The sequence below is a fragment of the Canis aureus genome, chromosome 12 (genome assembly GCF_053574225.1).
Source record: "Canis aureus isolate CA01 chromosome 12, VMU_Caureus_v.1.0, whole genome shotgun sequence".
Lineage (NCBI taxonomy): Eukaryota > Metazoa > Chordata > Mammalia > Carnivora > Canidae > Canis > Canis aureus.
The window spans coordinates 35,401,397-35,415,429 of record NC_135622.1 but is presented as its reverse complement, the minus strand read 5'-3'; the positions used below and the strand labels follow the sequence as shown (position 1 = coordinate 35,415,429).

At 37.2% G+C, this 14,033-nt stretch overlaps 1 protein-coding gene and 1 long non-coding RNA gene across 17 annotated transcripts in view; one reads left to right on the top strand and one right to left on the bottom strand.

Moving 5' to 3' along the window:
- EIF2AK2 (eukaryotic translation initiation factor 2 alpha kinase 2) overlaps nucleotides 1-14,033 on the bottom strand; it is a 38,683-nt gene that overhangs the window by 3,015 nt on the left and 21,635 nt on the right. For all 3 annotated transcript variants that reach the window (XM_077843597.1, XM_077843595.1, XM_077843596.1), the window contains 5 exons: nucleotides 13,514-13,691; nucleotides 9,474-9,602; nucleotides 3,056-3,157; nucleotides 2,031-2,084; nucleotides 14-1,954 (listed from right to left, as the gene is read on the bottom strand). In XM_077843597.1, coding sequence (XP_077699723.1) covers nucleotides 1,835-1,954; nucleotides 2,031-2,084; nucleotides 3,056-3,157; nucleotides 9,474-9,602; nucleotides 13,514-13,691 — 583 coding nt within the window. In that variant the 3' untranslated portion in view covers nucleotides 14-1,834. The remainder of the gene's footprint in view (nucleotides 1-13; nucleotides 1,955-2,030; nucleotides 2,085-3,055; nucleotides 3,158-9,473; nucleotides 9,603-13,513; nucleotides 13,692-14,033) is intronic.
- LOC144280982 (uncharacterized) overlaps nucleotides 10,640-14,033 on the top strand; it is a 52,167-nt gene continuing 48,773 nt past the window's right edge. For 11 of the 14 annotated variants that reach the window (XR_013349434.1, XR_013349429.1, XR_013349431.1 and 8 more), the window contains exon 1: nucleotides 10,640-10,888. This is a non-coding gene — a long non-coding RNA (uncharacterized LOC144280982). The remainder of the gene's footprint in view (nucleotides 10,889-14,033) is intronic. The other 3 variants (XR_013349424.1, XR_013349425.1, XR_013349423.1) reach the window with 1 other exon arrangement.

Sequence of the window (14,033 nt, the reverse complement as noted above, 5' to 3'; positions counted from 1 at the left end):
GTTAAGCATCTGCCTTCAGCTCAGGTCATGATCTCAGGGTCCTAGGATTGAGCCCCACATTGGGCTCTCTGCTCAGTAGGGAGTCTCCCTCTGCTCCTTCCCCTGCTCATGCTCTCTCTCAAATAAATAAAATAAATTTTAAAAAAAATTTAAGAGAGGGAGAGAAGCAGATGACCCACTGAGTGCAGAGCCACACATGGGGCTCGATCCAACCACCGTGAGATCATGACCTGAGCTAAAATGAAGTTTGATGCTTAACCGACTGAGCCACCCAGGCAACCCCTATTCTGATTTAATGTATGTTTTAACATAAAAAATCATAAAAATAAGTATGAATAATATTGGAATCATTCGTTATTCCATAACCAAAACTGAATATGCCAGGAGCCTCAAGTTATGGTCAACACTGTTGTGAGTTTATGTTTCTAGTCAGTGTCCTGGATAATGGAGTGTTGGAAAAGGTGGTATTTAGACTTCTAAACATTTCATCTCAGATACATATATTTTAAGAATTGTAAAAGTATAAGGCAATTTTAGAATGGTAGTTGATTGCTATAAAGTTTGAATCAACCATCAATCCAAGAAGGCACCCAAAGTATCTTCTGCTAGTCCCTCCAACAACTAAGAGAAACAAACCAGTATATCCAATGTTTCTCAGGTGTTTCTTTTCCAGAATTTAAGTCACGCCTCTTGCCCAGAATACTGCCCATACAGTTCCTCTCTACTCATCTAAATCCCTCACCTGAGTCTCACTGGAATGCCACGTCTAAGCCCTGCACTATGATACCGTCAGTATCAGTAGAAAGTGATCTCCCACAAACCCACTATTCTCTGTGTTTCCCTACTGTCTCCCAGCACAGTTATCTCTCTAAAGTGTTTGTTCTAATAGATACAAAATGTATTTAAGATAAAAAAATGACTATGCAGTAAACTGTAGTAAACTCAACAGCCAGTTTAAGAAAAAACAGTGAACCTTTGCATTTCACCTCGCTAGTCGCACCACTTCCATCCCTCCTCAGAGAACCAATATGGGATTTAATATTTCTTATTCCTTTCTTTCCCTGTATTGTTTTTTACCACATTTTTTGAATTTCTAAACAAAATTATGTCATTTAGCATTCTCTGGAACTTTATGTAAAGAACCATTCTGTCCACATTTTCTGTAACCAGCTTTGTTTGCTAACATTATGTTCCTATGAGATGTATCATGTTACTGCATTTAGCTTGTAATTCATCCATTTTCACTGCTATGTAGTATTACAATGTGTCACAAATGAGTGACATTTATGACAAATACAATTTATTTATCCATTCTTCTTGTGATGGAGATTGTTTTTTATTCTTTTGGCCATTATAAACAGAGCTTCTATGAACATTCTTGTAGGTATTCATGTAGGAATGGAATTGATGGCTTTGAGGGTATATACGCCTTCAACTTAATCAGATCAGACCAAATTGTTTTCCAAAATGATTGTATATCACTTTTTATGGGTCCCCTATTTCTCTAGCTAGCTTGTCAGCTATTTAAGACAGGAAAGGACGTTATATTTTTTGGCTTAGAAACAGTGAACATTAAATAAACAATTATTAGCTGATTTACTAATTGATATAAAAAATTTGAGAGATTTCTCCCCCTATGTTTATAATAAGGAGATGAGCCAGGAAAAAGGCATATGTATGAATGTCTCTGAAGTAAAAAAAAAAAAAATGAGCCTTCTAAAATGTAGTGAAAATTTAAGGGAAAAATGAAAATAGAAGGTAAATACCCTAGAAGATTTTAGACCATTACAGAAAAAATTGAATATCCAAAGCAGAATACTTTTTTAGAAGGGCTCTAATATGTCCTTGACTTTTTTTCTGCAACATTCTTCCAATCCTTCAAAGTCTCCAGTATTTCAAATGCATTAGGTCGTTTCATGGGCTCAAGTGATAGTAATTTTTGCAGAAGTTGTTTCTGTAATGATAATGAGTCAAAAGTAAGAAACAGAACATTGAAATAAATAAAATTCTGATTATTTCCAAGTACTTACTTCTCTGGCATCAAACACATCTGAGAACTTGCCAGCCCTTAGCTCTTTAAAAATCTGAAAATAAAACACATATATATATATATTATCATTAGGAAATTATTCACTTGGAAGGGAAACCAAACTTGCTTCTTAGCTAAGAAGCAAGCAGGACTCCCCTTCCCCATCTTACCCCATCCTTAACGTGTACAAGTATTAAGAGCATCATATGCACTATCTATCATCCTCTTTGGAATCCTATGTGATAGGTATTTTCATTACCTCATTGTACAGAGAAGCCTGTTGGCTCTAGGCAAATTCTCTTTATTGAGCTTCAAACCAAGATACCCAGTTGCCTAATGCCTTTAACTTTCCAATACCTCCATAAGAAAGTAAGAAAGTCCATCATCTTGCCTTAATCTACCCCTAACATATCTTTCCAGTGCCACTAACCATCACTTTCTTGTTATTTATATATTCCAATAAAAATGTCACTGCCTGCTATTCCCACACTCTGCACATTGCTGTTTGAAGGCTGGAATTGCCTTCTTTCTATTTTGGATGAGTAGAAGCCCACCAATCCTTCAAAGCCTAGCTTAAATACTTCTATGAAATGGAAATCCCAATAGTTAGCAAGATCTCTATCCTAGGCATTTCCACAAAACTTCATGTCTTCTCCCCAAACATATACAGCATTCTCTCATTTTCCCTTCTAGAATATAAACTCTTAGAGAACAAGTTTTATTCATTTTTAAAACCCTGTAGCATTTAGCACAGTGTCTTATGCAAAGCAGGCAATCAATAAAATTTTACTGACTCAAATAAGAAATATATGAGGTGTATATACTTTTGAAGGAAGACCAAAGTTTTTGGTCTTAAACAAAAAGCTTTGGTTAACCAAATACGGAAAGATAAAATTCATATTTCCTTTTCAGTCAACACGAATATATTCAAGCCTGTCTTTGCATGAGGGCAGTTACTATAACAGCACTTTGGAGATGGCCGCTAATAATTTTTGTTGCTTCATTCTTTTTTTGTGAGATTATTACCTTCAGTGTTTCTGAAACAGTGGGACATATGTAAAGAAGTTCTGCAAGAATTAGCCCCAAAGCAAAGATATCCACTTCTTTTCCATATTCTTGTGAAGAAATCTAAAGAGACCAAAATATGTTTAAGTTACTCATCCAATATAAACATCCACGTCTTCTGAAACCAAAAATGTTATTTGACCAAAATATCTTATATAGTATAACAATGCATGTTTGTTAGCAACATATGTGGAGTCTGACTGCCCTGGTTCAGATCCGTCACTACAAAGCCACATAACCCATGTAAATTAACCATTAAGGGTGGAATGAGCCCAACCATAAAATAGGGATAACAAAAGTTTCAGCCTCAGAGTTTGACTGTGGTATTAAATAAGATGCAGCAGGTAAAAATAGTTAAAATAGTTCCCACTAAATGACTTTCATGCAAATGTTCATAGAAGATGTATTCCTAATATTCTGGCTGGAAGCAATCTGAATGTCCATCAGCAGGAGAATGGATACACACATTGTGGTCTGTTCAGGCAACGGAATCATAGTAATGAAAAGGAATAATCTGCTGGGTTCCTGGGTGGCTCAGTGTTGAACATCTGCCTTCAGCTCAGGGTGTGAACCCTGGGGTTCTGGGATTGAGTCGTGCATCAGGCTCCCCCTGCAGGGAGCCTCCTTCTCCCTCTGCCTATGTCTCTGCCTCTCTGTGTGTGTCTCTCATGAATGAATGAATAAATAAAATCTTTTAAAAAAGGAATAATCTGCTAGTATAGGCAATGACTCGACGTTCTCCAACAGACATTACTTTGAATGAGATAGTCAAATACAGAAAAGTACGTCAAGTACATCATAAGAAGCTCAAGACAGGGAAAACTATTCTGTAGTGATAGAACTCAGAGCACTGGTTACCTCTTGGGAAGGAGGGCTGAACTGGAAAGGGCCTGAGGTAATTTTCACAGGTGAGGACAATGTTCTACATGTTCATAAGCTTATGGGTTTCATAGGTATATGCCTTTGTCAAAAATGTACATTTAAGATACATACATTTTATGGTGTATAAATCATTCCTCAATAAAATGTTTTTCAATTTAAAAACCACCAAGAAAAATGAAAAGCACAATGATGAATGATTTTTCAAAAAATATTTTTAGGGCAACAATACAGGGTACAGGAGATATGTAATAAAGTGGGAGTTAAAGGGGAGCCATTAGCCACCTATTGTCTTCTACTTTCACATTCCACAAAATTAAATTAGATCTTTAGCATAATGTCTTTAATTTAATAGCATATGTCTTTAATTTAATTATGACACTAAATTATGTCTTTATGCCACATGCTATCCACAGGGAAGAGGTGGATTTACTCTCCATTCTAGACTCTCAAACATCAAAAAGATGAAAAATAGACAATATACTACCAACCTAAAAATATAAACTATGAGTAATGAATCTATATATAAGACAAACATTCACAATCAATTCATCCATGTTCATAACAGCAATGTTCACATTAGCCGAAAGGTGGGAGCAACCCAAGTATCCAATGATGGAGCAACAGATAAACAAAATGTGGTATATCCATACAATGGCATATTGCTAAGCCTTAAAACAGAAGGAAATTCTGATATATACTATAGCATGGGTGAACCCTGAGGATATTACGGTGAATGAAAGAAACTAGTCACAAAAGGACAAACACTGTATGTATAAGCAGTTTACAAGGTATCTAGAGTATTCAAATTCATAAAGACAGAAAGTAGGATGGTGGTTGCCAGGTCTGGGGAAGGGGGGAATGTGGACCTATTCGATGAGTGCAGAAACGGTAGCACAACAATGTGGATGTACTTGATGCCACTCAACTGTACACTTAAAAATGGTTAAGATGGTAAATTTTTCTAGACATTTTATTTATTTATTTATTTATTTATTTATTTATTTATTTATTTATTTAAGAGAGAGAAAAACAGAGAGAGCACAAGCCAAAGGCAGATGCTTAACTGATTGAGCCACCCAGGTACTCCTTAAAGATGGTAAATTTTATGTTATGTGTATTTTACCATAATTAAAAATAAGTATCTTGGGATCCCTGGGTGGCACAGCAGTTTAGCGCCTGCCTTTGGCCCAGGGCGCGATCCTGGAGACCCGGGATCGAATTCCATATCGGGCTCCTGGTGCATGGAGCCTGCTTCTCCCTCTGCCTATGTCTCTGCCTCTCTCTCTCTCTCTCTCTCTCTCTCTCTGTGTGACTATCATAAATAAAAATTAAAATTAAAAAAAATTTTAAAAATAAGTATCTTTTAAAATCAATAGCCTTATTAATAACCAATTAGATACAAGGAGTCCCATTTTAACAGCAAAACACTGTACATATTCATGGAAATGCTTTAAAAACATAAGCAGTCTTGGGGCCCCTGCTTAGTAGGGAGTCTGCTTCCCTCTGCTCCTCCCCCCACCTATTCTCTCTCTCTCTCTCTCTTCCTTTCAAAAAAGTAAATAAAAATCTTTTTAAAAAATAAAAATATAAGCGGTCTTCATGAAGACAAAAATATTTTAAAACTTCATTGAAGAATATAAAAGTTCCTTAAGGTAAGTTTATCAGTGTTCCCAACTGTGCTCTGGCCTCCCAGGGAGAGCACGACACTCATCATCTCCTCGCCTTGGATTGGGCCATGGTGTTTAGTGACGTATGCCACTCCCGGGCAGAGCCCGCACAAGTCATAATGAGTTCCTACACTGCTTTCCCTTGTGAGCACAGCAACGACCCTTCCTTCAGCTGGGCTCTGGGATGAAGGAGACAAGTGGAACAAAACCACAGCCAGATTGCAGCCGAAATCTTTGGTGTTTTGTATGCCACTAAGAGATTGGGAGTCACTGGTTACCACAGTATTGCCTGGCAAAAGCTGACTTGATAGAGGACTTGAATAAGTGGGAGAAACCTGCCAATTTCCCGCAGCAGAAGTCTCAAATATGTAAAAATGTCAATTCTTCTTACTGAACTCTTAAATTTAATGCAGTTACTCTCAAAATCTCAACACTAGTTACGGAACATGACAAGCTGATTCTACAGTTTTTTCCAAATGGAATAATAAAAGTGAAGACTGAAGAACATTTTTTAAAAGATTTTATTTACTTATTTGAGAAAGAATGAGAGAGCACTGGAGAGACAGAGCAAGCACAAGTTGGGGGCAGAGGGAGAGGGAGCAGCAGACTCCCCACTGAGCAGGGGGCCCAATTCAGGACTCCATCCCAGAACCCTGAGATCATTACCTGAGCCAAAGGCAAATGCTTAACCAACTGAGCCACTCAGGCACCCTAACACTAAGAACATTTTAAAAATGAAGAATAATGTGGGAGGTTCTGCTGTCTGAACACAGAAACTGATATTATAATGCTATAATAACTGAAACAGTATGATACTAAAAAGAAAAAGATAAGAAAAAAATAACAGTTATTTGGACTGAATAGCATCCAAAAAACAGGTTCATGAGTGTGTAGGGATTTCATTTATTATAAAATAGCATTTCTTTTAAGTTTTTATTTAAATTCCAGTTCATTAACATACAGTGTAATATTTCAGGTATACGGTATAGTGATTCAACACTTCCATACAACACCAGGTGCTCATCACAAGTGCACTCCTTAATCCCTATTACCTATTTCACCCAGCTCCCCACCCAGCTCCCCTCTGATAACCATCAGTTCATTCTCTATAGTTAGGAGTCTGTTTCTTGGTTTGACTCTCTCTTTTTTCCCCTTTGCTCATTTGTTTTGTTTCTTAAATTCCACATATGAGTGAAATCATAAGATATTTGTCTTTGTCTGAGTTTTTCTACTTAGTGTAATTCTTTCTAGCTCCATTCGTGTCGTCATAAAGGGCATGATTTCATTCTTTTTTATGGCTCAGTAATACTCCAGTGTGTGTGTGTGTGTGTGTGTGTGTGTGTGCGCGTGTGTGTGCGTGTGTGTGTGTGTATCCCACATCTTTATCCACCCATCAGTCGATGGACATTTGGGTTGTTACCATAATTTGTAACACAATACTACTATAAATATTGGGATGCATGTATTATTTGAACTAGTAATTTTGTATTCTTTGGGTAAATACCTAGCACTGTGATTGCTGGATTGTAGGATAGTTCTATTTTTAACTTTTTGAGAAACTACCATACTGTTTTACAGACTTTGCATTCCCACCAACAATGCAAGAGGGTTCCTTCCCCTTTCTCCACATCCTCACCAATACTTGTTTCTTGTGTTGTTGATTTTAGCTATTCTGACAGGTGTGAGGTGATATCTCATTGTAGTTTTGATTTACATTTCCCTGATGATGAGTGATGCTGAGCATCTTTTCATGCCTCTGTTGGTCATCTGTATGTCTCCTTTGGAAAAGTATCTATTCATGTCTTCTGCTCATTTTCTAAATTGGATTATTTGTTCTTTTGAGTGTTGAGTGTCTTAAATGCTTTATATATTTTGGATAATAACTCTTTATCAGATGTCATTTTGTTATTTGCAAATATCTTCTCCCAGTCCTATGCTGCCTTTTAGTTTTATTGTTTCCTTCACTATGCAGAAGCTTTTTTTTTTTTATTTTAAGTGGTTCCAATAGTTTATTTTTGTTTTTGTTTCCCTTACACCTAAGAAGATACATCTAGAAAGAAGTTGCTATAATCCATGTCAAAGAGATTACTGCCTATCTTCTCTTTTAGGACTTTTATGCTTCAAATCTCATATTTAAACCTTTAAGCTATTTTGAATTTATTTTATGTATGGTGTAAGAAAGTCGTCCAGTTTCATTTTTTGCATGTGGCTGTCCAACTTTCCCAACACCATTTGTTGAAGAGATTATCTTTTTCCCATTGGATATTCTTTCTTGCTTTATCAAATATTAATTGGCTATATAATTGTGGGTTCATATCTGGGTTTTCTAATCTGTTCCATGATCTACATGTATATTTTTGTGTCAGTACCATACTGTTTTGATTAAAAATAGCATTTTTACTGTGGTAACATATACACAAAATGTATCATTTAAACCATTTTTATGAGTGCAATTCAGTGGCATTAAGTACCTTTGCAATGTCAGGCAATCATTACAGGATCTATTTCCAAAATTTTTTCATTATCTCAAACAGAAACTGCATCATTAAACAATTTACTAGTCTTCCCCCCTCAGGCCCTGATAACTTCTGTTCTACTTTTTGTTTGTATGAATTTTCCTTAAATTCCTACACACAAATAAAGCTTAAGCTTAAATCACAAACTATCTGATATGGCAACAGGCAACTGCATATCCACCCAAGGAAGATCGAGGTATATCCCTTCCTCACGTGTATACAAAAACTAAAGCAAAAACACAAAATAATTTTGTAATCTTGTGGGAGAAATGGCCTCCAAAATAAAAAGGAGAAACCCAGCAGCCATAAAGAAAATACTGAGAAATATGACAACTTAAAAGCTTCCATGCTACATCATAAACAAAGAAATGCCAAGTAACAGTCAAGGAGAACAAATCTGCAATATGGTTAACAGATATAGAATTAGCAGCCAAATTATATAAATATTCCTTACAAATAAATTAGGAACAGATAACCCAATTAAGAAAAATGAGGAAAGGACACAAGCAGATTATCTGCAAAAAAACTGTAAGTAAATACATGTAAAGATGGCCTCCCTTACCAAAAATCTGAAAAATGCAAACTGAACCAGCAAGACTCCTCATTCATCACAATGGCCCACAGTGCAGTCTGATAGCACCCTACTCTGATTGGGAGTGTGAAGGAGAAAGCAACATTCTGCAACACTTTGGGAGGAGGGCATAATAAATCTTTTTTTTTAATGACAATTTCACAGTATTTGCCAAATTTGAAATGCACTTGTCATTCTATTCAATAATTTCACTTGAAAGAACCTATCATAGATGATCATGGAAATACTTCCCATCAGAGTCAAAGATAAGGCGGAAAACATGTAAGAACTTGGTACAGCCTAAATAAATACCCATCAATAAGAAAATAGTTACATAAATAATGGTATAGCTCATCATAGTAGCTACAGTAGCTACAATGGATGTGTCAGATCCACCTGTGCTGATACAGAAGGATTATGATACATTGTTGAGTGAAAAAAAATTAAGTCACAAAATAACATCACAGTAACTTGTAAAAAGATTTCTTTGTATTTTTTAAATGCAAAAAGTCTCTCTAGGCATACATATTTATGTCTATATATGTTTATAACTCACAGAAAATTATCTAAAAGGATAAACAAAAGACTCTGAGAAGAGTAGGAGTAGAAAGGAAGGTTTAATGGAATTTTCCAGTTTTATTCTATATGTTTCTGTGCTGTTTTAATTTTATGAAGTGTCTATTACCTCTATAATTAAAAATACAAAAGAAGTGAAAAATACACAGAAAGGGAAGGGACCTCACCTGCTCTGGGCTCATGTACCGAAGAGTTCCTTTATTACTTGTCCGATTTGCAAAATCTTTCAAGGATGTCACAAGTCCAAAATCTCCAATCTTTATGTGTTTTGTATCTACTAAAAATATGTTTCCTGGCTACAGAAAAAAAATAACATTATTTAATTTATAGGTATCACTTTCGACAGACTGTTATACATATCCAAATCATATTTAACAAGGGCTATTTTTATATTTCCTATAAGACATTTACATTTACCCTTACACAGGTAACCCAAAACAGGATACTTAATATCACAGGTATTTAAAGTGCCAGCTGAGGAAGTAAGAGACTTCTCTGTCAGCAGAGAAGGCTTCAGGCATAGCTGCCTTCAAATGTCTGAAGAGATGTTTAGTGAATAGTGGATTCACTCTGCACAGTACCAGGGGATGGATCCAGGGCCAGAGGTGGAAACAACCCAAAGGCTTGCTCTAATACATCCTAATATACTAATAATGTGGTCCAAAGAATGGGAATTTGAAAGCTCCATCTCAGGGAGTATTCAAGGTGGGGCTGGATACTGACTTGGTAGAAATGTTGCAAATATGAGTCCAGGATCTGTGGGGGTTTGAAGTAGAAGCCCTTCAGATCTCTAAGTTTGAGATTCTAAGAATGAGTTTCTTCTCAACAATGCTGTTAAGATATTCGGTGCAGAATTTCTCCTGGGGATTTCCTTTTTTTTTAATTATTTTTTTTAATCTTTTTTTTTTTTTATGATAGTCACACAGAGAGAGAGAGAGAGAGAGAGAGAGAGAGAGAGAGAGGGAGAGACACAGGCAGAGGGAGAGCAGGCTCCATGCACCTGGAGCCCGACATGGGATTCGATCCCGGGGCCTCCAGGATCGCGCCCTGGGCCAAAGGCAGGCGCCAAACCGCTGCGCCACCCAGGGACCCCTCCTGGGGATTTCCTTGATGTCAATTTCTCCCGCCCACTGGCTGGCACTTCTTAACAAACATACTCCCTCTGTCCTTGAAGGCAGGCCACATGAACTGGAAGCTCATAACTAGCAATGAAGTTACCTCCGTCCACATACATAACTCTCTAAGCAAGCTGAAAAGAGGTGGGGGTGGGGGTGGGGACAGAATGGGGAGTGTTCATCCTATTCTGGAACTTTGTAGAAGGTATTGACCAACATTCTCAAGCCCATGGAAACAGGAAGGTTGTTGATAAAGAGATTAATATTTTGCCATTCTTGGCGCAGCTGGCTGGCTCAGATGGTGAAACGTGCATCTCTTGATCTCAGAGTTGTACATTTGAGCCCCACATTGGGTGTAGAAATTGCTTAAAAATAAAATCCTTAAAAATTTATATTTGTCATTTTTGAAAAGGCAACTTTGAATCAAGCCAATGTTGAGCCCTACGAAAATATGAAGACTCCGGAAGGTAAGTGATACTCATGAGAGGGCCTAGCAAAGGAACTGACAGGGAAGAGACCATAAAACCAAGAAGGCTGAAAGAGGAGCTTCCAAAAAGCTGACCTGGAAAGGCTATGCAGAAATTAGTAGCTAGATTAGAATACTAACAATTAGATTGGAATTTACTGCCAATAATATAGATGGAAAGCTACAGATGCCCGTGGGGTAGGTATAGAAAGAAAGCATACCAGTGTAGTATTCAAGTGACAATGTAGGAATAGGTTGGGTTGTAAGTGCAACTGCTCTTCCCACATATGTCCATAACTTGACTCTGAGAAACAGGAGATTATATTTACGATGTTTCTAAATATATAAGCTGGATGAGACTAATAAAAATATCAGATCACTTGTTTACAGTTCATTAAAAAGAAAAATAAAAAATAAGGTCACATTTTCTCTAATCAGTTATGCTATGATAAGAGGGGGAAATTGCAAATTTTATAGGTATAAGGGCTGAATCCTCAGGCCAAGAATGACCAAAGAGCCCAGGCCTACAGAGGGGAAGAACACCCAGAAGCTTTTCCTCTAGAAACTTCTATGTCCTCCACCAGTATCTTCATCTAGTTTTTTTTTTTTTCCATTTTGCTGTAAAATCTTTTTTTTTATTACTGAGGTATAATTAACATATTATATAAGTTTCAGCTGTATGATGTAATACTTTGATGGTCTAATTCTTAAGATTCTGACAGAAAGTGGTAAATGCTGGTAGACTTTATACAACAGGGACTTCCTTGGGTGAAGACCACTGTCTGCCAAAACCACTGCTGGTATTTTCTGACACTTTACAGAAAAAGGTGCACACCTTGCTGGCATCTTCTCTCAGATGTGAGAAAGCAGCAAACATAGCAGTGAAGTTAAAGAAGTTAAAGAGAGTCAAGAAGGCTCAGGAGTATTAAAATCTGGCCTTGAGCTACTGCAGACATGGAGAAAACACTGCACATAGACACAGGAGGAGAACACCCCATGACACAGGGCACAGGCAGCGTGGGACACAAGAGAGCTGGCACAAGAGGCAGTAGGAAAAGGAACCATCAATCAGCACCAGTCAGTGTCCTGAATTCATCCAGACAGGGGCCTGGAGTTAATACCCAAACTTCTGCATTTATTTGCAGATTACTTTATAAGTAATTGTGCTTAATTTTTTTAACTATACATATGATCATTCCAAAGTGAAGGTAGAGCCATTCTAAATAATTCTTTTGAACACAGTTTTTATAACATTCCAACTTTAAAATGCACCTTGAAGATATTGTTAAAGAAGGATGGAATCAGGGGTGCCTGGGTGGCTTAGTTGGTTAAGCATCTGCCTTCAGCTCAGGTCACCATCCTGGGATCCTGGGATCTAGCCCCATATTGTGCTCCCTGTTTGGCAGGGAGTCTGCTTCTCCCTCTCTCTCTCTCTCTCCCTCTCCCCACTTGCTTGTGCTTTCTCTCTCATGCTTGCTTTCTCTCAAGTAAATAAATACAATCTTAAAAAAAAAAAAAACACGAAGAAAGACAGAAAGAAAGAAGAGAGAAAGAAAGTATGGAACCAAGTGGATTCCAACACAAAGGCCTCTAGCCTCCAGCTCCTGGGTAGACCAAAGACACAATATCTTTTATGGGCCAATTATTCCTATCTAGGCCCAACAACTCTATACATAGGTGCTTCTTTTTTTCTTTTGCTTTGTTCCTCATTCCTGACTATTGTAGATGCACAGGGCAGACAGCCAAGATCCATGTAGACAGGGTGTTTCAGCCAGATCCAGAGTGATCAGGAAAGGTTACATAAAGAAATTGAGACCAAAGAAGACAAACAGAAGAGTGTTCCATGCAAGAAAAATATGAACAAAGACTCAGGATTCAGCATGGCTAGTTTGTGATGGGAGTAGGCATATTATAGGGAAGAAAGACTGGGGGAGACTGTGAAAAGCTGTTCTGTCCCTTCTTTCATTTTGATGAGAAGGTAAAATAGGAAAACAGCTCATCCAGACCATGAACGAAGCTAGAAAGCCAGCAGAAAATAAAAATACAAAGGTATGCTATGTGTACCAAGTTTTGGGTTACTACAGTTTTCCCATTACGGGGTAGAAACATCTAGCCAACTGCAGAGCAAATTCTAGACTCTGGACCCCAGTAGCTTTGACTGCCCTCAGAGTAATGACTGAGAAATTAAGAGAACCATGTTCCCAAAGCCAGTCACCAGAGTCTCTTCTGCTTCTCAAACTAGCCTGAGTAGCAACAGAGGTCCCAGGGACAGAGTGGCCCGTTGGCTCTGCTAGCCACAGTAATGATTTTGAAGCCACAAATGTTCAGCTTACTAAAGCTATTGGTGTTTGCAACTGGAGTATGAAAAGCAGCCAGATAGCAGCAGAAGTGAACAAGCTCCTTCCTAGAGAGCTCATTCCAATTGTCTCAATAACTTCATTTGTTCTGGACAGCTTCTTGAGTGGTGCTGTGGAATGGTGTTTGGGGCAAGTTCTAGATCCATTGCTAACTTTAGAGGATCAGAGATATTATTTCCTCAGGGCTGTCAATTCTAAAACTAGAGAAGATCAATTTTTAAATTATTAAATCATATTTACCAAATCTGAACAGTACATTTTCCATTTACCTTAAGGTCTCTGTGAATTAGCTGTTTGCTGTGTATATAATTCACACCTGCTACTATTTGTTCAAATAATTCCAGAGCCAAAGGTTTGTCTTGTTCCTTGCCTCTTCTGTTGTCAATCCATTGCTCCAATGTTCCTTTATCACAGAATTCCATTTGGATGAAAAGGCACTCAGTTGTTCTGGATATAAAATTCACAGTACAAGTAGCAATAAAAATAGATTTATAAATGATAATCTTTCTTTTTTTAAAGTATACTTTATCTCCTTAAGAATCCCAAAATATACCTCAAAACAGAAATCTAATATAATAACCTTGAATCAAAATACAACAAATCATTTTTTATTTAAATGAGTTCCCAATGTCCAGAGCTGTATTTGTTAATAACTACTTTATAAAGTATGAGCCTAAAAAAAATAAAATAAAAAAATAAAGTATGAGCCTGCCTGTTCTTTCATGGTGAAGAATCTTTGATCACCTTTGCTAATAGATAGGAAGAAAACATTAATACAGTAGAACTAAA